Source organism: Erithacus rubecula (genome assembly GCF_903797595.1).
Source record: "Erithacus rubecula genome assembly, chromosome: 24".
In the NCBI taxonomy this organism is placed as follows: Eukaryota; Metazoa; Chordata; class Aves; order Passeriformes; family Muscicapidae; genus Erithacus; species Erithacus rubecula.
Genome location: NC_136676.1, coordinates 2,229,129 through 2,255,492, shown reverse-complemented (window position 1 = coordinate 2,255,492; position 26,364 = coordinate 2,229,129). Strand labels below are relative to the sequence as shown.

Genomic DNA, 26,364 nt, shown 5'->3' with positions numbered 1-26,364 from the left:
AGGATTTTGGGTGTTGCCTCCTTTCTGTCTTCTTATTCCTTCTTCATGATTTCAGGTAATAGCTTGTGGTTGGACAGTTAGTGCTGCACTGTGGGTCACAGAGGTTTGGTTATTGGGTCAAAAGTATAAATAATATAGGTGTTAGTTCTTTATGGGACTGTTTAGCTTTAAAAGACCTTGTAACTAGCTGGATTTCTTCCCTTTTGTTTTCTTTTAGCTGGTATCTAGAGGTGTTGCAGAACTCTCTGTACTTTATTTAATAAACAATTTAATAAACAATCAAGTCCAAACCCAGGAAAATTTGTGTCCTTTGTGTTTTCAGTCCTGACTCTGAGTGAAGACAGAAGAAAATGAAGACAAGCCACTAACCAAGTGGTGCAGCTAACCCAGTTACAGGTGGGTGCTGAGCTGCCCTTCAGCACCTGTGGCAAAGGGCAGGGGCAGGGCAGGTGAGTGCAGGTGACATCACACCCCAGGTAGGTGTGGACTGCACCCCTGTGCAGGCACCTCATCCCTCTGCAGGACCAGAAGTTGTTTTTCACTGAGAGCAGGGATATCCAGCCAGCAGCAGCCCCAGCCCTGCTGCATTGATGTGCTGCTGACAGCGCTGGGGGCTGCTCCCAGCCCCGGGCCAGCAAGGGCAGGATGGAACTGGCCCCGGGGGTCTGCTCCATCAGCCCAGCCTCTGACAGCTCCGTGCTGGGGATCCCTGACAGCCATTCCATGGGAGGCAGCTGTGGGGTCTCACTGCAGTGCTTGGAGCTCCTGCCCGACAGCTCACCTGAGCCTGGGGCTGCTGAGAGCTCAGCTCAGACTCAGCTCAGCAAAACCAGCCCACAGTGACCTGGTGTGAGCCTTCCTCCTGCCAGCATCACTTCCAGCATCACCTTGTCCTGCTTTGGAGGACAGGTGTCTGCCAGAAAAGGCAGAAGATTCTCTTTGAAATGGAGAATGTAAACACCCTCCCTCCAAATTATTATAATTTTGAAATTAAGGGGCTCTCAGGAAAACATAGGGGAATTAGGAATAACAGTTCTTCACTGGGAAAATTAAAATAGAAATACAGTATTACAAAGAACAATCCCAAAACACTGCCAGAGTCAGAATCCAAGGGGACACCCGTCAGTCAGTCAGGGTGGTGGCAGCAGTCCCATTCAATGGTGGCTGCATCCTCCTGCAGTGGCAGATGTGGTTCAGCTGGAGCAGTGCTCCTGGAGAAGGTGCAGTTTCCTCTGAAGGTCCAGGGATGATGTGGAAAGGTCTGGCTTTCCTCTGGGATCCAGTGGAAAGAAGGTCCCTTGGTGTCCAAAATGTCAGTTTTTATCTGGGTAGGAAAGGCTTGGCTCCTCCCCTGGCTGGAGCATCTCCCAGTGGGATGATGGAATTTTATCAGTCATGCACTGGGACTCAGTGGCCATGAACAGGAGATATCTCCTGGAGGGAGGATGGGCTGTGGAAAGACAAAGATGATTGCCCAGCTGGTTTAAAGATGGCCCATTAGCAGATAATGTGTGCCAGGAGATCAGGGTCACTGCCACACCCAGATTTTAACAATGACCCATTAACAGGAGATATGTCCTGGATGAAGGGTGGGTCATGGGACAGATAAAGATGATTGCCCAGCTGGTTTAAAGATGGTCCATTAGCAGATAATGCATGCCAGGAGATCAGGGTCACTGCCCCACCCAGCTGCAGCAGATGGGGACAGAACACACATTTCTGGCCACATCAACCCAACACACACCTCCAGCATCACCTGCCAGCATCTGCAGGGACCTCTGCTCTCTGCAGACACTGCTCTGAGGAGTGAGGATGCTGCTCTGCTTTCCCAGAAAATCTGTGAGGTGCCTCCAAAGAGCCCCAGCAGCTCCTGTCCTTACTCCCCACCCTGCTGGAGCAGTGAATGCCTCTGTGGGAAGGCTTTGTGCCAGAGCGGGACAGGCTGAAGATAACAAATTCTGATAATTCTGATTTCAAGTCACAATTCTGACTGTAGTTCAAAGCTGTTTGCTCTGTGTTGCTGCTCCTATGCATAGTGCCCTCACACTGTGCTGGGAGGGTAACTGGGACATCAGGTCTCCTGCAGGGAAGGGGATGTGGTCACTGGATCCAGAAGACATGCAGAAAGAATCTGGCCCAGTCCTTAAATTTATTCATTGATTTTGGAAACTTTCCTTGGTGATGTGTATGTCTAATCAACATTCACCAAATCATTTAGACAGGAGAGATGTTCTGTCTTAGGTTGAGGTTTGTCTCCTCAGACATGTCCACTGAGGAAATTCCCCTCTGTGGGAGACCCTGGTGCCAGGCTGGAGCCCACTCTTTAGGATACCTGCCACTCTTGGATGTAAGCTGTCCTCATCTGCCCTCTTCTGCTGCATGGGAAGTACTCACAGAGACTTTGGGAGTGTATAAAATAATTTTCCAACCCTATGGGGCAGAACAAGGGCATTCCATGCAATGTGCATGTGGAAGAATTTGAGATTTAGTAGCCTGGCCAGGACATCTGCTGCCTGGGCTTTAAGACAAGTCAAGACTTGGGGAGTAAAGCTGCAGAGGAAAGAACAGGACCCAGGTCTCTATCTGCTGTGCAAAGGCAGTTCTGTCCTCTCTGTCCCCTTCTCTCCTCTTCAGTAATTTCTTTTAATAACTTCAGGAGCAGCAACCTTTTCTTCTGGGTAGAGGAAGAACATGGTCTGGAAGTCTTCAGCCTTGATCATGTCATGGATGGTCTGCTGTGCAAGACACAGCTTCCCAGTCAAGCAGGGAGATAAGTTTTTTTACTTGGCTGGTTGGAGCCTGGTACAGTTCACTCTCGTGTGCCTCAGCTCTGGAGGGAACATCTTTAATGGGATTTTGGCCCCACAAAACCAGCCTGGTTGGTGTAACCCACCTTTCCAGCCCAAGACACATGCAATAGAGCCAAGACATCCTGGTGTTTTCTGGAGCTTGGGAAAAGCAGAGAAGCCAAAAATTCTACTCTTCCTAAGGCATGATCCTAACTCCAGGGTGGTCTTCTGAGTTTGATTCTCACACCTGACCTTCCAGGGACCTTGTTGGGACAAAATCTGTGTCTCCAAGCCCTGCAGAAGGCTGAGCTGCTGCACAGGCTCTGTGCTCAAGGCTCACATCTCCCCATGGAGTTCAGCCACCACCATCTGCAAAGGCTGGGGCACAGTCTGGAGAGGGAAAAGGTGGAGGTGGGATCCTCTTAGGCAGAGGGAGATATGGCACTTCTGCCCCACAGCACAGGTGAGTTTGCTGGTCACCTGTGCCTGCAGTGTTTATTCTCCTGACCTCCTTCTCTGGCTCCTGGGGTTGTGGGAGGATGCTGGAGTTCCCTGGCATGGGAAGAAAGCTTCAAGCAAGTTTCTCACTGTAAGTAGTAAGTTGTGGTAAAAAACAAAGGTGTCAAGTCCTTATTTTTGACACTGTCTGGTTCTGCAGCATTTGATTTCTCTGGTAGCATTCAGCTGACTGAGGCTGAGGGGCTAATTATGGGAGTGTGGCTCAGAAACCCGAGGCATGTGGGAACACCATGGGAAAAAACGAAACATATAAAAGACATGCTTTAATCAAAGAGGACAGGAAGAAAGGGAAACCTCAGAAGAGCTGGTGACTGATGTGTGGCTGGAGAACAGGCAACTGAGAGGGAGGCAGAGGCAGTGAGCAAGGTCTGGTTGTAGAACTAACGCTGGGCACAGCAATTAGAATTTGCCAGGCGGAAGTCGCCCTGTCCAGAGTGACACCTTTGAAGGGTGAGCAGTGTGGAACCTTCATAAACCCCTGAAAGTACTTGAGAGCAGCAGAGTGACCCGTGGCAGGGATGAGAGCAGATCTGAGAGCAGGGTGAAGCCAGCACAGCAGCTGAATGCTGCTCTGATAAGCTGAGAGCAAAGCGCCCGCACTCGGGAGAGGCAGCAAATGCAAGAAAATCACCAGCAGATGCACGGGCAGGATAAAGATGAAATTGCCCATGCTATTAGCTCAGGTGAGTTCTTCAAAGCAGGGAAGGAAAGAGCTGCTGCAGAAGGCAAATGGACTCTAAATATCCAGGTCAAGGCAACTTGCTTTACTCTGAGTACAGATATTTGAGAGAAAACAGAAAATATCTCTACAAAAGGAGCTGCCTCTGAGAGGGGTGAAGAGACTTGTCTGTGCTCTGTGTGAGCATCACCTGAGTGTGCCACTGACCAGATAAGAACCTATTTCTGCTAACATCAGCACCTGAGTGCTGTAACTGGAGGACCAAAGGAATGAGATGTGTTAGGGAATGTCCTCCTGCACAGCCAGATGACAGAAACACAGGGCATGGAGCCTGCTGCAAAGCTTTCAGTGGCTGGACTGGGATAAGAGACCCTCAGGGCACCACACAGTCAGAAGTGCAACTTCCATCAGAGCTGCCTTCAAAGGGAACCTATTGCCTGAATCAGGGCACCTCAAGACCCTGGGCACACTGTGGGAAGGAGAGTTGCTATGCTGGGAAGTATTTGCAATGAGAGCTTAGAAAGAAGATACGGATCCAGGGGTGCTGCCCTGGTGGGCTGAGCTGTCTAAGCTGGAGAGAATCTTGCCTTGTAGGCAGAACAAAGCCCTGGGTGGCTCTTGGCAGTGCTTGTGCCCTGTAGGACCTGACACAGCACAGCAGGGTCTGTGCCAGGGACTGAGGAGTTTGGCTGCAGTGTCCCCAGGATAGGCACTGGAGAGGAGAACAGCCATGGGGAAGCTGGAGTGTCTAAATCAACTCTTCTTGGAGCTCTGTTTACTTTGCCTTATGGAGATCTAAAGATAGAATGGGAAAAAATGTATGTGTTTAGAAATTAGAGACAGCTTGCTGTCAGTCAGAGCAAGAGGAAGATGGCTGGGGAGTGTCTGTCCTGCCTATTCTGGGCATTCATCTCAGGCCTTGCAATATCTGGAGTTTGATGACATTCTCATCTGAAGCCACTTGACTTCAATTTAGCCCAAATTCCCCAAACCAGGGGTGAAATAAGCTTCCCCCATGCTGCAGGCTAGGAAAACCTCAGGATGTTTGAAAACATGGCAAGGGGAAAAGTGCTGCTAGAATCTGGCAATGTGATCCTGGCTCCTTGGCTGTCCTCAGCAGCACAACACTCTGGCCAAGCCCTTGCAGCCTCTCCAGGGGCAAGGCTGGGGTCTAACCCTGGGGCTGTGAGTGAGCAGGATGGGGCAGGTTGAGCAGAGAGGAGCTCTGGGGTCCCAGATTCTGCCAGCCCTGGCTGAATAGCTCCTGGTCCTCTGTGCAGCTGGGAGTGCCTGCCCTGAGCTTTGGGAGCAGCCAGCAGCCTGCTGCTGGCCTGAGCAGAAGGGTTCCACAGGAGATGTATGCTTCTGCTCTGTGACAGTGTGCTCACACATGGTGATTCCAGGAGCAAACAAAGACTCAGCTCCAGGACAAAGGCTGGGCTTTGTCTACACCTGAGCCCTCTCTGTGTGAAATACTTGTGTCCTCCCTGACCCTTTCCCACTTGCTGTTAAAGCACAGGTTATATTCTGGACAATTTCCAAGTGAATCTGTTAATTATTTCCTGAGACAGTATTAATTGAATACACTTTTAAAAGAAATTTCAATTTGTTTTATCATCTTCTTCTGACCCTCGAACTGATGAAGGGCTTTTCACTGACCCCTCAAACCCCACAGGGAGTTAAATCTCAGAGACATGAGGTGGAGGGGTGGATGTTTGAAGAAATTAGGCTGCAATTCTGAAAGGTTACCCAAGGTAACCTGGTTATTTATAACTTTCTGTAATAGCCAGGGCTGGGTGAACAGCTCCAGAACTTCCTAAATATTCCTGCATCCATTATCCCACATGAAGAAATGCTCCTGGGCAGGAGGCTGGCTCCACACTGTGTACACAGAGGCCTATGCTGGGTGATAAATAGACCCAGCTGGTGGCATGGTCCATGCTACAGCTGAACTTTGTCATTGGACACAGCACATATTAAACCTGAAGCTATAGCTGGGGATCCCAGGATGTGTAACCAAAACAGAGGAGAAAATCTTGTCCTTTACCATTGCCAGCCCCACCTTTGCACGCTGATGGCCTCTTCCCAAATTCCCTAAAGTGGCAGACAGCACAGACAGAGCTCTGGGAAAGTACAGCCCAGGTAAGCAGGACTGGGTACCACTCTGTGGGACCTTCCTGTGCTCAGGGAAACCCTGCCTGGGCTCTGAAGTGCCTGTGGGTGCTCCCTTATGTTTTGCTCTTGTTTCCCCATTACTCATCCCATTTTAAATGCAGCTTTGTTTGGTTGTTTTTATAGCATCAAAATTCTTTTTGGACAGCATCTCATTGTCAGCTTTCTAAAGGATTATGTCTGGGTCTGCCCAGCTCTGTAATTAAGTCTCTTTGAGATTTCCACTTGCAGCAGAAACAATGTGCTTGAAGTGAAGCTGACAGTTTCAGCAGCAGAGCACTCACTTGGCTGTGCAAGGGTTGCCTGAGATGGGGCTGGAGGTGTTTTCTGCCTGTTTTGTGTCTTTGCCCCTTAGCACCAGTGATTTGGGGCCAAACAGAGACCTTTAGCTGGGAATGCCAAAGGGTGACTTTTGCTGCAATGTACTTCCAAGCCAAGGCTGCAGGACTGCAGGAGGCTGTTGAGGTTGTCCTGCTTTCCTTTCCATCTCATGACAGGGTCTGGCTTGATTATTTTGGTGGAGAAACCACAAGAAGAAACAACCATGGAAGTGCCCCATTTGATCCAGAGGAGAATTTGCATCCCACAGCACAAATATCAGAGGTTTGGGTGCCTTGGAGAACCCTTGGCTGCTGGAGAAGGTGGTGCAGGCAGAGTGAGCAACCTCTGAGCACCTCAGTCCAGGGGAAGGTGTCCCTGCCCATGGCAGGGCCTGGAATGAGATGAGCTTGAAGGTCCCTCCCAAGCCAAACTATTCTGGGATTCTCTGGAAGCAGCTCTGTGAGCAGAGGAGGCAGTGATGGGTGGCAGGGATGGGGATGGAGGTGCCACAGCCATCTGGCAGCCACAAAGCTGTTCATCTGTCCATGTGGGATAAAGCCCCAGAGACAGGACAGAACAAACCATGCACAAGAAAGGAAAGAGCAAGGACAGAAGGGAGTGAAGAAAAGTGCTGAATAAATTGGGAGGAAAGATGCACAAGCTGGGTCCAGAGACACAGGAGGGCTGGCCCAGGGCAGGGTGATGCAGGGTCCTGTTGGGAGGGCTGGTGAGCTGGTTGCTGACTCAGCTGTCCTGCAGGGACCCTGTGTTTCCCCAAAGTCTGAGCATTTCAAACCACCTGCTCAGCCCACAAAGCCATTCCCTTCGGCAATATCCAAGCTGCTGGGCTCTGGAGACTGGGGTTAAACACATGCCTGGGCTTGTGGCAGCCTCTGTTTTATCAGCTCCAGCTAATTTCTGTTTGTTTGCACCAGCCCTTCTCTAGAGAGCTCCGGGGCTGTCCCTGTGTCCCTTTCTTTTCCAAATGCATGTGCACTGAGTGGGGTTTGCCTGCCTTCCTCCACAGCTGCTGTCTCTCACAAATGCCACGGGCAGCCTGGTTATTCTGAGGTGCTTGCACAGCCTGTGGTTATAGCAGCAGAGCCTTTGCCTTCTCTGACCACTCAGAGCACAGCCAGGAGCATGCCAAGGTTGGAAACTGGTGGGCAAAGAAAATATATTGAGCACTGAGATGTGCTTGTGCCATTTTAGCACCTCATTCATGGCTTTTGCCTGAGGGCAGAGAAATCCAGGGGCTGTCACAGCCCTGCCTGGGTGTCAGGGCTGGAGAGCTGGCTGGAGCTCCTGTGAGTGCTCAGCTGGCCATGCCAGCTCTGCAGACAGCTTGAGACCCTCTGCAGAGCACCCCAAACCCTCTGCTGTGGCCCTGTGTAGTCCCAGCCCTGCTGTAGCTGCTCCCTCCAGCATTCCCACAGCAGTTTGGGAAGCTCAGGGATTATCTCTGAAGTCATTACAGCACTGAGTGTGCCCAGAGTGGGGCAGAGGTTTTCCCCAGGCGTCTCTTCAGGCACAGAAGCATTTTTCTCCATCTGGAGATGTCTGGGGATCCCCAGGACTCAATGCCAGACACATTTCCAGGGTGTACTCCATTCCCTCACCATCCCTCAGCCTTGGACCTGGGGCTGTTGGGGCCATTTCACTTGATTTAAACTTGTGACTGCTCATCCCCACCTCCTCCCAGGACCAGGCTGCCCTGCCAAGGCTCAAAATGAGCTAACATCTCATTTTGGGGCAGCAGGAACGTGGTGGGGCTGGGACACACAGGGACCCATCTCAGCCCTGCTGTGCATCTCTGTCCTGCCCATGTTAGACAGCAGAGACTCAGTTCCACTTCAGCAAGAATAGGCAAGAAGGCAAGTGCAACCCTGACACTCTTGGATAAAAGCACATTAACGCTGTTAATATCCAGCAATCAGAATTTCTTAGAGAACAGTGCTGCATCCCCTTCCCTCCTGCTCATCCCCTGCTTGTTTAATGAAAATCAGAGACAGCCCTTAAAGAGCTGCTTAGCATTTCAATACATTTAATATCCTCACTGATAAGGGAACGATGGATATTACCAAAAGACCTTTCTTAAACTCTCCCCTTCTGCTGCAGGTTCTACTGGCTTGTGTTTGTCTCAATTCCATCTCCAAACTGTCTCTTTCAATGGGGAAAATTATGATAAGATTATTTTTTTTATATAAAGGATATTAATACACAGCATTTCTGATAATGACAAGGAGGAGAGGCATGGCCAGCCTTGACCTGAATTAATTGGGTGCTGATTGCTCAGCTGCCCAATGGTTCCCACAGTTGTACCTCATCACCAGTGATGCCAAGGGTTGTCCCTCTTGGCTGGCACTCGTGGAACAGCCTGGGCACCTGCTTGGGATAATGAGGAGGGAGCAGCACCTTCACTGGAGGGGATTTTCAGCCATGGCAGCTCATGGAAGATCCTGGCTGGGTTACCCTGGCTCCCCTGGGTAAGAGGCAATGATGGGAATACTGAGCCCCAGGGAGGACTGGGCAAGCAGGGAAGGCACCTGGCTGAAAAAGGGTCTTGGCACAGTGGAAAAGAACAACCCCAAGGCACTGGGGAGGGAAAAAAGCCTGCCAGTCTGCCCAGGAGGCAGGGAGGAGGTGATGTGGTCCCTGTGATCCTGAGCTGAGCAGTATGTGCCAGCCCTGACACAGCACAAGGAATTGCAGTGATTTAGCACCCAGATTGCTCCAGGTGAATTGTTATGTGGATGGAGATAGCCTGTCTGCATGTTTATGTGGCAGATGCCAGTTTAAAGGGCTGTCCACAGGCAGCCAGTGGGGCACACTGGAGCTCCCTGAAAACTCCTGCTGACAGCTCAGGCTCCAAATGCAAACTTTGCTGGGGGATGCCAAAGCCCCTGGAAGTGTAGAAGAGTAGATCCATCCCACCTGCATGGATCCAGCAGCCTCCTCCTGTCCTGTGACCTCTGGGCTCTGCTGTAGAGCCAGGAGGGCTCAGGGTAGGGGGGAAGGCAGTAGGAATCTGACTTGTTAAAGCTCCTTGCATTCAGGGCTGTTGCCTGGTCAAGATGTGGATGGAGCATAGTTTAAGGTTATTTGGGTGGAGAAAGTCCCCCAGCAGTCCTGTCCCCTCCCCATAATGATCAGTGGGGAGGATTCTGGACCTCTGTGCAGTGCTGCTGCTGCTTGTCCTCCTCCTGCAGACGCCTGATGAGGAGGACAGGGAAGAACAGTGGATTTGGGAGAGGGTATCCATGTCCCATCCTGTCTGCTCCTCCTGGGAAAGGGATGTACAGCAGGGAACAGGTGTGTGAGCAGGTGCCAGGTGTTAGAGACCTGCAGCATGGCTCTGCCCTGCCCTGAGCATCCCCCTCTCCACAGGGGCTGGGGCAGGGAGCTCTGGCTCTGTCCCAACACAGAGTGACAGGGGTGTGGAGATGGGGCATTCCCTTGGTGACTGACAGTGCAGGCACAAATTTGCTCTTTCAGGGCTACACTGGGTAATCTCTGGGTGCAAAGGGCAACAACCACTCAGGTTTGGGCTACTGAGATAACAGGGAGGCTGTGGCCTCCCTGCTGAAAGCACAGTGCTGTGGGTGCTGCTAAAAGGGGGGACACCCAGGCTTGCTGCCCTGCCTTGCTATCTCCCTGGAGAGCTGCTCTCTCCTCTCTCTGCTGCATCTATAAATATCCTCCCCATCTCAGTGACAGCCAGGTGCAGGACCATGGCTGAGGGACATGCAAGAGGCTCAGCAAGAGGTGGAGGCAGCAGCACCCAGTAGGAAGGGAGAGGCAGCTGGGCTCAGGCCAGAGATCACTGAGTGGGGAGGGGAACAGGGGTCCTGGGGTGATGCCCTCCATGCTTCTGTTTCCTGGTCTGTCTGGGGTTTCTGGGATGCCTTGTGACCACATCTTGTGGTTGCACATGGATTCTAGTGTGGGAGGGGTCTGTATTCCCAGCCAGCAGCATCCCAGAAGTGTTTGACCCTGTACCAGCTCCAGCACCCCTGACAGTGCCCAGCCTTGGTGCACACCCATTGCTTATGCACTCAAGGCACATCCTGACCACAAAACCGAGTGTCCAGGGAAATCAGAGTGTCTGCCCCTACCCCCACAGCCCTTCTGTGCCCAGTGTGTGTGCACAGAGCTCACACTGACCCCTGCACCCACCACTGTTTGCAGCCATCCCATTACACATCTGTCCTGGTTTGAAGGACAGGTGTCTGCCAAAAAAGGCAGAAGATTCTCTTTGAAATGGAGAATGTAAACTCCCTCCCTCCAAATTATTATAATTTTCAAATTAAGGGGCTCTCAGGAAAACATAGGGGAATAGGAATAACACTTATTTACTGGGAAAATTAAAATAGAAATACAGTATTACACAGAACAACCCCAAACACTGCCAGAGTCAGAATCCAAGCTGTCACCCATCAGTCAGTCAGGATAGTGGCACAGTCCCATTCAATGGTGGCTGCATCCTCCTGCAGTGGCAGATGTGGTTCAGCTGGAGCAGTGCTCCTGGAGAAGGTACAGTTTCCTCTGAAGGTCCAGGGATGATGTGGAAAGGTCTGGTTTTCCTCTGGAACCCAGTGGAAAGAAGGTGCCTTGGTGTCCAAAATCTCAGTTTTTATCTGGATAGGAAAGGCTTGTCTCCTCCCCTGGCTGGAGCATCTCCCAGTGGGATGATGGAATTTTATCAGTCATGCACTGGGACTCACTAGCCATGAACAGGAGATATCTCCTGGAGGAAGGATGGGCTGTGGGAAGATAAAGATGATTGCCCAGCTGGTTTAAAGATGGCCCATTAGCAGGGAACATGTGCCAGGAGATCACATTGCAGGCCATGTCCTGTATTGCAACACAAGACAACATCATCCCCTCTCCCAGGTCTGAGAGGGTGCCTGAGGGGCCTCCCCTTCCCTGGAAAGGATTTTGGGTCGTTTCTGGACTGGCTCTTGCCAAGCTGCTGTACAGTGTGTAGCAGTGCTCAGCCAGCACAGGGGACCGCTCCAGTTCTCTGCCATCCTTGTGCCCAGCAAAGCCAAAATCTGTGGGACATGCACTAACTGGTAGCTCTGGGCACCTCTGCAAGACCCAGAGGACCTACAGTGGTGTCACACAGGGGGGTGGGATGGCACCAGGGCACTGGAGAGCCCATGAGGGCAGCTGGGCTGTGCTGAAGGTCTGCAGGGTTAGGAGCACGGCACTGGGATGGAATCACTCAGTGCTGGGAGGCCAAAGCTGGCTTCTGCCTCCCCAGAGCTTTTTGCAGAGTTTGGGACTGACATCACAGAATTATGGAACTGTCTGTGTTGGAAGGGACCTTAAAGACCATCTTGTTCTACCCCGTATCCAAAAGACCAGGGTGCTTCAAGCCCTCTCCAGCCTGGCCTTGAACACTCTCAGGGATCCAGGGGCAGCCACAGCTTTCCTGGGCACCCTGTGCCAGAGCCTCCCCACCCTCAGAGGGAATAATTCCTTCCCAATACCCCGTCTATCCCTGCCCTGTATGAGTGTGAAGCCATTTCCTCTTATGCTCTCACTCCATCCCTTGTCCACAGTCCCTCTCCTGGAGACCCTTTAGCTCCTGGAAGGGGCTCTAAGGTCTCCCCAGAACCTTCTCCTCTCCAGGTGGACACCAGAGCTGGAGGGAGCTCTGCAGGGGGTTCCACAAGAGCCAAGCAGACGATGGTGGCAGTGTGAACAGTGTCCCTCTGAAATGCCTGGCTCTGCTTGGGCACAGGGGGACAGAGAGCTGAGGGATCCAGCTCTGAGCTGTGACAAGCCCTTTCAGCAAATGGAAATGTCTGGGTCAGAGTAGCAATGTGATAGCTGGCTGAAGATTTGTTTTCCCACCAGCTGCAGGGGTGCAGCTACTGTGGCATCATCTGAGCCTTCCTGGTGGCTTGCTGTGATTTTGGAGACCATCAGTCCTGACCCCTTTGTTCCAAGATCTGCTGCAAAGGTCACTGTGTAGCTGCACCCCCATCCAACAGCACTGCTCAGGCTCTGCCAGCTGCCTTGGGAGCGACTGGTGTCCTCCTGAGCCCCAGCTGTGCCCCTGCTCAGCCTCCCTGCCAGCCCATCCTGTGATACCCCTGATGACAGGATCTCTCCAGCACTGACTGACGGCTTCCCAGGCAGCCAGGGGGAAAATCCTGGAGGGACCCGGGGCTCAGTGCTGTTCCCAGGTCCTGGTGATGAGTGGTGCAGACATTTCCCTGCAGGTACAGTGCTCAGCCCTGCTGAATGAGGAATTGTTGCTGCTGCGTGCTGGGAGTTGGGCAGGGAGCTTCTCTCACCCCTGCAGGCAGAGAGCTGCTGGTAGCACTGTGGGGTGCCCCAGCACGGGGCTCAGCATCTCCAGGGAACACAGGGTGGAATGGAGGGTGTGCAGCACCCCCTCTCCCTCCCTATCCCCTCTTTTTCCAAGCTTTTTCCAAGGGATGGCCTGACAGATGAGAGAGAGGTGCCTATCCTGCCATGTGTGCCTTGTGCCAGGGCAGCTTTTGGGGCAGGCAGAGCTGCAGCCACAATGCACTGGCCACGAGTGCAAGAAGGAGCAAATAATCACTGCACGTGGTGTAGATGGGAGTCAGCATCTGTGGTAAGCACGGGAAGGTATAAGTGATTGTTCAGCATTTAGATGGGGAAGCAGCAGTGGCTGTAGGGGGTCTGTTGACAGCTGTCGAGTGTTTAATGCTGAGCAAGGCGCTCACCTGGCTCGGTGATCCTGGTGGCTCCAAGCAGGAGGGATGCAGAGGCTGTGGGAAGGATGCTCTGTGCTCCCCAGGCAGCCCTAGGCCCCTGTGACAGGACACCCTTGCCCAGTGCCCAGCCCTTCTGCCTTGGCACAGCTGCTGTGTCCTCCCAAACTGCTTTGGGAAGGGCTGACCCTCTGCCAGGTGACAAGGTGGCACTAAACAGGGCGCTGTGAGCCCTGACTGTGCTGTCCCTGCTCCCAGTGTCACAGGTCAGTTGTGAGCAGGGTGAGTGGCAAGGAAAGCATTTCGATGGGGGTGTCCTGCCTGCCTCCTTCAGCCATGCAAGGGGAGTTACAAAGGGTTACAAGGGGTTTTCCTCATGGGTAACCCCATTCCCTCCACAGCTGACCCTGACCGAGCGCAGGGCTCCAAGTTTCACCGTGTCTGCAGAGCAGCGGGGCAGGCTGGGGGTACAGGGTGCAGTGGGGAGGGCTGGGGGGCACAGAGGGCTGGGGGTACAGGGTGCTGGGGGGCACAGGGTGCAGCGGAGCAGGCTGGGGGGCACAGGGTGCTGGGGGGCACAGGGTGCAGCGGGGTGGGCTGGGGGGCACAGGGTGCTGGGGGGCACAGGGTGCTGGGGGGCACAGGGTACAGCGGAGCAGGCTGGGGGGCACAGGGTGCTGGGGGGCACAGGGTGCTGGGGGGCACAGGGTACAGCGGAGCAGGCTGGGGGGCACAGGGTGCTGGGGGGCACAGGGTGCAGCGGAGCACAGGGTGTTGGAGGGCACAGGGTGCAGCGGAGCAGGCTGGAGGGCACAGGGTGCTGGAGGGCACAGGGTGCTGGGGGGCACAGGGTGCTGTGGGGCATAGAGTACTGGGGGGCACAGGAAGCAGCACAATGTGCTGGGGGGCACAGGGTGCAGGGGTGCACAGGGTACTGGAGGGCACAGAGTGCTGGGGGGCACAGGATGCAGGGGTGCACAGGGTACTGGAGGGCACAGAGTGCTGGGGGGCACAGGGTGCAGGGGTGCACAGGGTACTGGAGGGCACAGAGTGCTGGGGGGCACAGGGTGCAGCGGAGCACAGGGTGTTGGAGGGCACAGGGTGCAGCGGAGCAGGCTGGGGGGCACAGGGTGCTGGGGGGCACAGGGTGCTGGGGGGCACAGGGTGCAGCGGAGCAGGCTGGGGGGCACAGGGTGCTGGAGGGCACAGGGTGTTGGAGGGCACAGGGTGCAGCGGAGCAGGCTGGGGGGCACAGGGTGCTGGGGGGCACAGGGTGCTGTGGGGCATAGAGTACTGGAGGGCACAGGAAGCAGCACAATGTGCTGGGGGGCACAGGGTGCAGGGGTGCACAGGGTACTGGAGGGCACAGAGTGCTGGGGGGCACAGGATGCAGGGGTGCACAGGGTACTGGAGGGCACAGAGTGCTGGGGGGCACAGGGTGCAGGGGTGCACAGGGTACTGGAGGGCACAGAGTGCTGGGGGGCACAGGGTGCAGCGGAGCACAGGGTGTTGGAGGGCACAGGGTGCAGCGGAGCAGGCTGGGGGGCACAGGGTGCTGGGGGGCACAGGGTGCTGGGGGGCACAGGGTGCAGCGGAGCAGGCTGGGGGGCACAGGGTGCTGGAGGGCACAGGGTGCTGGGGGGCACAGGGTGCTGTGGGGCATAGAGTACTGGGGGGCACAGGAAGCAGCACAAAGTGCTGGGGGGCACAGGGTTCAGGGGTGCACAGGGTACTGGAGGGCACAGAGTGCTGGGGTGCACAGGGTGCTGGAGGGCACAAAGTGCTGGGGGGCACAGGGTGCAACAGGGCACAGGGTGCTGGAGGGCACAGAGTGCTGGGGGGCACAGGGTGCTGGGGCACAGGGTGCAACGGGGCGGGCTGGGGGGCACAGGGGGCAGCGGGGCACCGGGTGCTGGGGGGCACAGGGTGCAGCAGGGCGGGCTGGGGGGCACAGGGGGCAGCGGGGCACAGGGAGCAGCGGGCACGGCTGGAGCTGGCCGGGGGTGGGGGACAGGGGCAGTGGGAGCCCCAGTGCCGCCGGCTCTGGGTACAGCGTGTGTGCGCGGAGAGGGGGGCTCGCTGCAGAGCCCACCCAGCCCATTGGCTTGCGGGCGGTGACGGGCGGGCTGTCCCTCCCTGCTCGCAGCCCGTGTGTGCGAGCAATGTGCGCTAAGTGCCTCTGCGCTCGCCGGCCGCTGCCGGAGCTCTGGGCACAGCCAGCGAGCTCGCAGACGTGCCGGGACAACCCAGGTGGCCCTGTCCTGCGGCTGGTGGCCCCCGCCGGACCATGGCATGGGCACAGGGGGGTCTGACATCCTCGCTCTCCATCGTCATCAGCTTGGCTGCCTGCCTGTCGGCCACCACCAGCGAAGGTAGGGAGCGGGTGGCCCCGGAGTGACGGGGCAGTGTTGGGGGCACCCTTGGGGTGGCTGTGGGTGCTCGGATGTGTCTGCACGGGCTCTGCCCTGCCGGCCTTTGCTCCTCCGTGCTCCCAGGGGAGCGCAGCTCCAGGTTCCTGCCTGCCTGAGTTTGCTAATCCTGGAGCTTTTGCACCAGAGGCAAAACTTCGGAGCTGGCCAGGAGAAACTGGCTCTGCAGCAATAGCGGCAGCTCTGCCTCCCTCCGCTGCCCTGCTCTGCTGCAGCACGCAGGGGTGGCTGCAGAGGGGACAGGGACACCGGCACCAGCTCAGCCATGCTCCCCATCACCGGAGCCTGCACGGTGGCCGAGCAGCGTGGACTGCGATGGAGCCGGTGGGTGGGCACAGCAAGGTGTGCAGGGGATCAGGGCAGCTGGGAAGGGCACTCAGGTGGGAAACTTCTCGTTAGAGGAAGGGCTGGAAACTTCTGAAGTAGGAAGCAGGGATGCAGCTGAGGATGCTCTCCGGACATCTTGGTGTCAGCCACGTCAGGCCTGTTCTCTCCAGCCGCTCTGCCCGGCTGTCCTCATCCCCTGTCCGTGTCCCTGCCCCGTGTCTCAGGCCACTCTCTGTTTTGGCAGTGCTGCTCCTGCCACCCGCCCTGCCCGTGTCCCTGCATGCTGGCAGCAGCAGCACGGCTGCTTCCCGGGCTGCTGATCGCCATCGCCAGCCCCGCCGCTCCCGCTCCCACTCCCGAGCGTGTCCTTGGCACGGCAGCAGCATCCTTCCTCCCTTCTGCTGTGCTTCAGAGCCATGGCCAGCACAGCCCAGCCTCTGCAGCGAGCCCCAGGCCGCTGTCCCTGCCCCATGGAGGCCGCGGCATCTTTCCCTTCTCCTGCTCCTGCGTCTCTGCCATCCTTCCACCCGCTGAGGCCCAAGGGCTGCACCCTGCTGGGCTGGGTCCCTGTGCTTACAGCCATCATCCAACACCCACCAGCATCTCCCTCCCTTCTGTTCCCAATTCCCAGCTATTTGCTGGTCCTAGCCCTGTTTTCTGCCCAGTGCCTGCTTCCCGGCCCTCTTCCTGCTCCATTTCCCATCTGCTTTGCTGCCTGTGCAGCATTGGGATGCGTTGGGGTCTCACTGCTGGTGATGGGCTCTGAGGGTGCAGAATGGGGTCCCAGCAGCCCGACACTCCCAGCTCTAGCTCGGTTTTTGCTCTGGGATGCAGTAGCTGCCCTTTGCCCCATGCCTTGGGCAGGGTGTGGTGCAGGATGCTGCACCAGGTTCTCGGTGCTGCAGCCCCACAAAGCCAAACAGCCCTGCCTGGACTTGGTGCACCCTGGACATTGATGAGTGAGGCCCTTGCTGTCCTCTGCAAATAGATCCTGGGTGCTGGGTTGGGTTTTATGGCATCTGCATTGACAGCTAGCCTATTGCCAGCTGGGAGAAACCTGGCTTTCCTGCTTTTCAGAAAAAAAAGCTGTCCTCCATCACAGCCTTGGTGGGGAGGTTGGGGCAAACCAAGCGGGTTGGATCTCGATTAGACCCGACAGGAGAGGCACCAAGAAAAACGGTGTGGGAGCCTGCAGAGAGCTGCTGGTGCTCCATGCACTGCCACGATGATGCTCATGGCCCTGCAGATCCTGGGGCTCTGCTGTGCCCTGGCACAGGGCACTCAGTGCCAGCTGGTCCCCAAAAAGAGCGGTGGCACTGGGTCCCCAACACGAGCGGTGACATTGGGATGTGTCCAGTGTGCTGGGATGGGCTGGGAGCAGCATCCAGGCTGGGATGGGCTGTGGTGCCAGTCCCTGAGCACCCTGGCACGGGATGGGACTGGAAATGTGGGACATGGTGCAGAGCACAGCCCGGCCCTGGTGCGTGCCACCCTTCCGTTGTGCCACCCTCCCGTTGTGCCACCTTCCCGTTGTGCCACCTTCCCGTTGTGCCAGGCTTGGCTACCCCATTCCCAGAGCATGTGGTGACTACGGGCACGGTGTCAGGGTGTGCCCATCACCTCTGCCTGCCCCTCTCTGTGCCCTGCATTTCCCAGTGCTGGTTTGGGAACTGCAAGGCAGAAAATTACAACCGCAAAGCAAATTTCAGGCCAGGGTGTGCTGCGCTCTGCGTGCGTGCATTGGGAGGCAGTTGGTATATAAAAACATTTATTAACCAAAAAAACCAACTTCAACCCCTGTTTTTTTTCTTCCCACGAGCTCCCAGTGCCTTTCTCTTTCCTAAATATTTGTTCCAAGAAGTTTTAAGCTTATATTTTTTATTCCTTTCAGTCTTGTGTGCAGGCGTGCCCGAGAAATAGGAGGAAAAGGGAATCGCCATTCCATGGGAAATCCCCCATTTCAGCGCAGCAGCCATTGCCAAATGCATTGAAAGCCAAAACTCAGATTTATTTTTTTTTTTAAAGAGGGGTAAAAATTTGCAGGATGTGGAAGATTTCTATTTGGAGCACTGAAAACAGAATTATCTGAAATTATTAAATTGTTTTAGAGCAGGGAGGTAGATAAGTTATCTTCAATAATATGAAGTAAGAGAGACTAAAAATATTTACACTATTGCAGACCGAGTTGCATAGGTGCAAATACTGAAGCGGATATTTTATATTTTATATTTTATATATTTTATATATCTTATATATCTTATATATCTTATATATCTTATATATCTTATATATCTTATATATCTTATATATCTTATATTTTATATTTTATATATCTTATATATTTTATATTTTTATTTTATTTACTTTATTTTTTTTTTTAATATTTATTTTATATTTTATATTATAGCACAAATTGAAGGTAAATAATAAAATACAAAATATCTTTGTTAAATTGAAAGAAGAGCAGACCAGCAGAAATTACCGCATTTGGAGCGTGGGTAGGGGGTAACAAAATTGTATTTTCTGTCAAAAATGGTGCTTCAAACGCTGCTGCTGGGGGTCTGCTCCCTCCCAGGGATGCCCCCAGCTCTGCCCTCGATCCATGAGGTGGGAGAGCTTCCTCCCCATCACAGCGTGGACCCCACGGGCGAGCTTAGAGGGATCCATGTGGGATCCTGGTGAAGCAGGGAAGGGAAATTTGGGGGCATTTCCCCCACATTTTGGGGCACTGAGACAACCAGCGGGTGATGGGGATGGGGTGATGTCCAGGGCAGGATGCAGAACGCTCATCTTTCCCTTGTGCCACGCTTGGTGGGGTTTTGTTCCTCCACTCAACATGATGGGATGCGGGAAAACACGGGAATCCTTGGGCAGACCCAGCTGCTGGCTGAAATGGGGACCACAGGAAGGGTCCATGGGGGTCCCCCCGCTAATCTCTCATTGTAATCTCATTAATTGCCCCTCTGCTCAAACAGAAAAAAAAAAAAAAAAAAAAAAAAAAAAGGTAAAAACTAATCTGCATGTTTATTCAATGCTCCTTTCCTACTTCTCTGCAGCGGTGCCGAAGTCGGGGCTGCGGGAGGACGAGGCGCTGAAAGGGAGAGGAAATCTCCTTTTCCGATTTAAAAAGGCTGTGGGGGTGTGTGTTCCTCCCAAGGATAGGGAACAAGAGCGTTTCAGCTTGGGGAGTTTTGGTGATGAGGAAGGGAAAAGCATTGGTTTAAAACAGGGAGCTGATTTAGGCTACATTAATTAAAATTAAAAAAAAAAAAAATTGAGGGGTGTTTAATTTTTTGATCGCTCCCTAAATGTTGATATAAAGCAAATATTTGCATAATTTTAGCTAGGCTTGTGGGGATGTGTTTCTGGTGCCATCTTCGTTTCCATCCCTCTTGGATTAATAGCTTATAAAACTTCCGGAAAATCAACCTCCAAAATTTGCAGGAAAATAACACACCTGTGCACAAAACACACCTACTTTGGCAGGGTTTTGCATTCTCCTTGAATTCTCGTTTCCTAAAATTGCAAGGGGTTGTTTCTAGTGACAATAAATGAGCACCCATTTTGGTGATGGTGGGAGCATCTGACGAAGCCGAATTTAAGCACAACTGAAAAACGCGATGAATTGCTTCGGGGAGGAAAAGATTCCCCTTTATTTTTTAAATTTTATTTTATTTTTTTGATTGCTGAAAGATGGTTAGCAAAATATTTTACAAAAAAAAAATAATAAAAAAATTTAAAATAAGAAAAAAATCCAGCAGTGAACCCCAACCCCCAAGGATGCTCAGGAAGGGTGGAAGCTCATCCCACACATCCCTGGCAGGACTTGGGGGAGCACGGGTTTCAGGGAGCCATCCTGACACCTCTGCTCTTTGTTCTGTGTTTTGCCTGTCCCTGCTGGCCTCACTGGCAGCCTTTGGTGCTGCCTTTATCTCCAGGGGCACATCCATTCATATGATAACTCTATTCATACCCTGACAGTTTTTGATAGTTCATTCTTCTAACCCAGCCTGTTTGCCTGGCCAACACTCAAAATGATTCCTCTGTCACAGAGATGATTAACCCCTTCAGCCTTGCCAGTCCCAAAGGGAGAGCTTTGATAATGGACTTGTTTTACCTAAAAATGAAATAAAACCCTCCTGTCCGTCCTGCCCGTGTCGATGCGCGATCCTCGGTGCCATAAACAACTGTGGATTGTTTTTAAACAATTAAAGGATCTAACTCCTGAATGGATCAGATCCAGGCACACCAATAAAACCTAATGAAATGTGTTTGGCCCAGTGATAGTGTCCAGAAAAGTATTTGTCATTTATCTGAAGATACTGGTAAAGGCAGCGCTGTTTTTACTAATCCCTTCCAAGGGCTCATCAGCCCCAGCCTTTAAAAATCAGGCCCCTTTTTCCCTAAAACAAATTTTCCTGTCTTCACCTTCCAGCCATTTGTTCTTGTTAGGCTTTTCCTGCAGGGTTAAAGAGCCCATATTTTTTGGCTGTGGCAGTGGTAAATTCAGCCTGTGCACCTTGCAGCCCTTGTGGCAGATTTGGCTCTGCAGGTTCGCTTCTGTGATTTTTCTTTACCTCCAGCTGTGGTTATCATGGCTGTGCCTGTGGTATCTTCTGCTCTATGTTCTATTTCTCATATTTAAAATGCTGATTTAACCACATTAGTGAGTGGCAACGGTGCTGGCTGCAGCTGGATAAATGAGTTCTATCCCAGCTCCATCCCAGCATCAAGTTCCTGGGTCTTTCCTTGGATGAAATACTTTGTGTGTTATGCACCTTCCATACAATTATTAAGGACTTCTGTGATATTTAATTACCAGTGGTATGAGATATTCAGCCTGTCCCCTCAAACACGGTTAGTATTGGTATTTTTTGTCTGTGAAAATGTTCAATTTTAGAAAGCTATTTTTAAGAGAGCAAAGGCAAAAGCCTTTAAAAGAAATTATCTTGCTTTAAAAATGTCACCAGGGTACAAACAGCTCAGCACAGTTTAGGGTGGCCAACTGGTGTGAGAGCAAAGATGTCCTCAGAGAAATTAGGGAAAAAGCATATGACAGCCTGAAAAATTGTCATGCAAAGCCCCTCCAGATAATCCAGATAAGCGGGCACATTTATAACCCCATGTTTCCCTAGTGAGGATTCCAGAGAGGATAACACTCCAAGCTTTGCCAGGAGGGTGGGAATGGCAGAGTGGCATTTTCAGGGTGCTGCAAGGTTTGCCTTGGCTCTGCTACAGGCACAGACCTCCAGTGCCAGTGAGTCCCTGTGGGTGACATGGGAAGTGGCAGTGTGGGATAAGAAATGTCCCAAATCTCAGACAGGCAGAGATAACAGAGTGGGCATGCAGCTTCCCTGTGGGGTTGAGACATTCTGGGAAAAGGACTTGGGACAGCTTACCTGGCATGGGCTTCAAAAAATGCAGCAGAGGTTGGAAACCTTGGTGACTAAAGGTAAAAATGCATTTGTGTCTGTTTTATTATACCAAACAAATGTGAGAAAAAAAGAAGAGGGAGTCAGGACTAGTGTGAGGACACTGGGACAAACCCATCCTGTTTCTTGGAGTCTGTACCACAGAGGTGTTGCTGACTGCAAGCAGAAGACATTTATTTTATGTTAGGAATGGTTTGTGTGATTTTAAAAGGCTGTCATGGACTGCATTACTGGTACCATGGGGTGTTTAGGCTGCTCCTGTCCCTGGACTGCAGCAGGAAATCCCCATGTGGGTGCAGGTCCATTCCTGCTCCTCCAGCTGCCCTTGGGTGCTGTGGGAGGTGAAGGGATCTGTTCCAGGTGAGGTATCAAGGGGTGGCTGTGCCAGGCTTGGCTCCTCTCTGCTGGTGGACAGGGCTGTGTCCTTGTGCCATCCCTCAGCCTGGGGACATTGTGGGGACATCGTGTGACTCCCATTTGGCCAAATCCAGACCTGGGGCACCAGCTGTGCCTCCCCCAAGGGCCACAGGAACCCCAGGGCACCTTCCCCAGCCTCACTACAGTCCTGCTTCTTCCCCTGCTCACACTGGATGTTTCCATGGAATTTCTTGAATTCCTGACCTTTCTTGCCCCCCATCCCCAGAGCCTTCCCACCTCCTCCTCTGGCTTCTGCCCTGAATTCCAATGAGCCCAGTCCCCCCTAGAGCCTGGAACAGTTCCTTTCCCACTGGCTCTGGGACTGGGGCATGGCAGTGAGGGCTCACCCTCACCCTGAGCCCTGCCCAGCCCTGCACACTCATCCTTGAGCCCTGGCACAGCCCAGGGGGTTCTGACATTTCCAGTTCCACTCACTGGAACCAGTGAGTGCTGCAGTGCTGGGCTGAGCACCTGTACTGGGACATACACCTGTACTGGGGATGGGTCACACCTGTGCTGGGGATGATGCACACCTGTGCTGGGGATGGTGCACACCTGTACTGGGACATAAACCAGTGCTTTCACACCCTGCCCAGTGGTGTATATTTAATTTGAGTCTCCCACACCAGTTCTCCCTGTCTGTCCCACTGCACACAAGCACTGGGAGTCTCAAAGTGAGCAGGAAACATGACCATTTTACATCTCTATTTTCTCACCTGTAGTTGTGAGAGGGAACATCTTTTTGTTGTTTGGCTTTTGATGTGCTTTTTTTTTTTTTTCTGGGAAGAAAAACCTGCCCTATAATTTCAAGGTTTTTAGCCTTAGAAATACTTTATTCAGGGTGTTTTGTTTTGTTTTGTTTCATTTTTTGCATTATTTCACAACAGCTCACTTCTACCACAGGTTATGCTCTTGTGCTGCACATTATCTTACATGATATCATGCAGGGGCTGGAAGGATCAGGTTGATAATTTTATTTTTAAAACCTGAACTGAGGCTTTTTGTTAGCACTGATTGAACAAACAAGCTTTCTTCCTACATCAAAGTATTTCCTGCTCTGGGTATAGTGAAAAGGGGTGACCCTCTGGGCAGTCCTTATGGGCATTGCTGCTCCTGATGCATTACAAAATGATATAAAATTAAATACAGAAAGTTCACAGCAACAATCTGGAGGTCTGAGAAGAAATCCTGAAATGGGAATTAGGGCACAGCCAAAAAGCAGCACTGCTTTTGTTTGAAAATGTTTCTTTTTAGCTTGGTTTTTTGCTTTTTTGTTTTTGTTTTTTTTTCCCCTTTGGTCAGTTGGTATTTTTCTTCCCTGATTTTTTTTTCCCTTTTTTTTTTTTTTTTTTGGTTTTATTTGGTTTTATTTTGTTCTCCAGCCTGATTCTGGCATATCCAGAAGCGTGGAAATCCAAAATTCCTGCCGGATTTGGTATTTCCTGACTGTACCCTCGGTGCTTTTCTGCACTCCTCCTTTGGGCAGCCTGTGGGTGCCCAGGGCAGCCCCATCCCTGCTGTTTTTTTCAGCCCTGTGGATCAGCAGCTGCTGGACAAATCAAATCCTGGTCTGGCAGAGCATCACCCACTGCTGACCTGGATCCATGGGAACATCCCTGCACAGGGAAGGGGAGAGCTGAGCTGCTCTGCAGGTGTGCTGCTCCTCCTTCTGAGCCCCACCCGGGCAATAAATGCCTATTTTTCATTCCTTCAAGATAAATTCTGTCCTGGGGATCAGGAAGCTGAAAGTGAAGCTTCCCATCCTGTCCTCACTGTGTTCCAATGCCAGCAAGGCAGGACTCTGTGTCTCAGCTCTGCCTCTCGAGCTGGAAAGGTCACAGCTGCCTATTCAGCCAGCCCTTGGATTAAGGGATGGACACAAATAGCTGGTCCTGGCCCCACTGCCCCTTCCAAGTTCTGCCCCAGATTATGGGAAATGAATGACACTGGCTCTTGTTCCCCTCTCGCTGCCCCTCTCCCAGACTCTTCCTGCTGTGGATAACCCTCCCTGTGCCATTCCCCAGTGAAGAGGGGCTGTGGGGCTGCTGTGCAGACCTGCCTGGAGCTGTGGAGCTGAGCCTGCTGCTCTTTGGGTAGCAGGGAGCAGCCCAAGTGTGCTGGTGAGGGTTTAATTATCCATGCAAAAGGCGTTGCATGGGGGAGAGCCTTGCTGTGAATCTTGGGAGGCCTTTGAAGTTGTGATGGAGAGGAGCTGAAGCCCAAGGGGACAGGGCTGCTCCCACTGACCCTGCCTCCCCACGCCTGTGCTACAAAGCCCCTGCCTCAGAGGGAGATGGTGGAGTAATTAGAGCAAGGACCACAGTGGGTTAACAATTAGTGAGGGTGCTCAGAGCCCTCTTTGGTCCCTCACTGTTCTTCCAGAGGCTGGGACTCAGTGCATCCAGCAGAATGTCACCCCCGGGCTTGTCCCACCACCCCACCATGGACCTGGGCTGGGCTGAGCGTGCACAGGCTCCCCTGAGTACCAGGAGGCCATTCCTGAGCCCGGGGTGCTTGGATGTGAGACCCCAAGGTGCTCCCACATCTGTTTGTAGGGATGCAGTGCATCCCTGCAGGAGCTGTGGCCACCAGTGCAGCTGTTGGGAAGGGTCAGAAGCACTCACTCTTTATAGATTATATAGATAGATAGATAGATATAGATATAGATATAGATATAGATATAGATATAGATATAGATATAGATATAGATATAGATATAGATATAGATATAGATATAGATATAGATATATAGATGTAGATGTAGATGTAGATATAGATAGATAAATAGATATTATATAGATATAGATAGATATTATATTCATATATATAAATTATATAGATATAGATTTTTATTTATAGATATATTGATATAGATTTATAGATATAGATAAAGATATATGGATAAATATATATGGTACAGATATATATATCTGAATATAAATATATACATATATATATATATAAAAGATAGAGATCTACAGGTATAGATAGAGATATATGATAAGAGATATAGGGTCCCCAGAAAAATGCACATCCTCTGGATGCCAGTCCCAGTCTCAGCTCCCTCACTCACCCCAAGCAGGGTTTAGGGTTTGGGTATGGAAATGGATACAGATAGAGCTCCAAAAGCAGAGACACAGGTATAAATACAATATACACATATTCCATGATTTGCACACTCCTGCCCAGCCTGTCTCGTGCACCATCTCACAGCTTGGTGCAGCAGGAGGCTCTGCCTTCGTGAGGCTCTGCCGCAGCCCCCAGTTGTGCTGGGGAGCGACCTGCTCGCTCCTAGGTGCTCACATCTGAAGGGGCAATCAGGCTTGACAGCTTTTCCACCAGGGTGAGAATTTCCCCTGACACCTCCTGGTGTTTTGGCTCAATGCGCCGAGGCAGGGCCAAGGCGCAGAATAGGGAAACGACAAAATGGTGCTAAGGGAAACAAAATGGAGCTCAGGCTTTGAGACTGATACGTGCAGACAGTCCATGGCATCAAAGAGAATTGCCCAGCTGTAGGAGAGAGGTCTCCCAAACCGGCACATTTGCTGAAAAAAATGTTTCAGCTGAAAGGAGTCCTTTGTGGTGGCCCTGCTCACCCTGCAGCAGGCTCTGAGCATCATCCCAGAGAGCAGCACAGCCAGCACTCACCTGCACTGCACCTGTCACACCAGGTGTGGCACCTTCCCTTTGGGGCTGGGCAGGCACCAGATGGGTTTGGGGACACTGGAGGAGTCTGACCATGGGTAGGATGCAAAGTGATGTGGGTTGTCTGGGTGTTCGAGTCAGTGAGTCTGGGGTCTCTCTGAAGAAATCAGAGTGCAGGGATTGAATTAAAGCCTTTGGATGGATTGAAGTATATTAAGCCACTCACACACATAAAGTAGATATTTAAGTAGAAATAAGTTAGTAAGTTTTAGGGTGAGCTCTAATGCTTTTAGTAAGTGAAAGGGTTTAGATTCCAGAGTAGCAGAGCGAGTTCTAGTGAAGGTTGAAACATACTGTGAACCAAAGCAACTGAAAGGAGAAGACTCCTGCAGGTTGTGACAACATCTCTGTGAGACTGGGTGATGAGCCCATGGTCAGGGTGGTGGGATGGGGTGTAGCAAGCTGGCTGCAGGTCCCACACCCCAATGGGGTACACCACACCGTGTGCTCTCAGCACTGCTCACAATGCCCTGCTCCTGCTGCCTGCAGAGCATTGCTGAGCATCCCAGCGTGGGAAAGAGGGTGCAGAGCCCCGGCTGGGGGGGAGCCAGGGGCTGTGGAGCCTGTCCCCTCCCTGCACCCTGCCTGCTGAGGGTCACTGCGACTGTGCTCCTGCACTGTCAACAGGGAAACTCCCAAGCCTGGGCTCCTGCTGGGTGAATTACCCAGGGAAAATAGGCAGAAAATCTTCAGATTAACAATAACAAATAAAAATGGATTTGAGATCTCCGAGGTAATTACTGCGTGCTGAGGGCAAGGGGCCTCTTTAGCAGTGGGAGCAGGGAGTGGAGGGGCTTGGCCTGCTGTTGGGCCAATGGAACCACACAAGAAACCCTGGAAATTCTTTCAAATTGTTCTGCT

At 52.4% G+C, this 26,364-nt stretch overlaps 2 protein-coding genes across 2 annotated transcripts in view; one reads left to right on the top strand and one right to left on the bottom strand.

The window, feature by feature from the left end:
- The window catches only part of UBIAD1 (UbiA prenyltransferase domain containing 1), a 423,268-nt gene extending 407,056 nt beyond the window's left edge, over positions 1-16,212 (bottom strand). The window contains exon 1 of the mRNA XM_079326086.1: positions 16,209-16,212. The gene's annotated coding sequence lies outside the window, so the exon portion shown is untranslated. The remainder of the gene's footprint in view (positions 1-16,208) is intronic.
- EPHA8 (EPH receptor A8) overlaps positions 15,277-26,364 on the top strand; it is a 54,755-nt gene continuing 43,667 nt past the window's right edge. Inside the window, exon 1 of the mRNA XM_079326104.1 lies at positions 15,277-15,565. Within this exon, the coding sequence (XP_079182230.1) occupies positions 15,481-15,565 (85 nt within the window). The 5' untranslated portion in view covers positions 15,277-15,480. The remainder of the gene's footprint in view (positions 15,566-26,364) is intronic.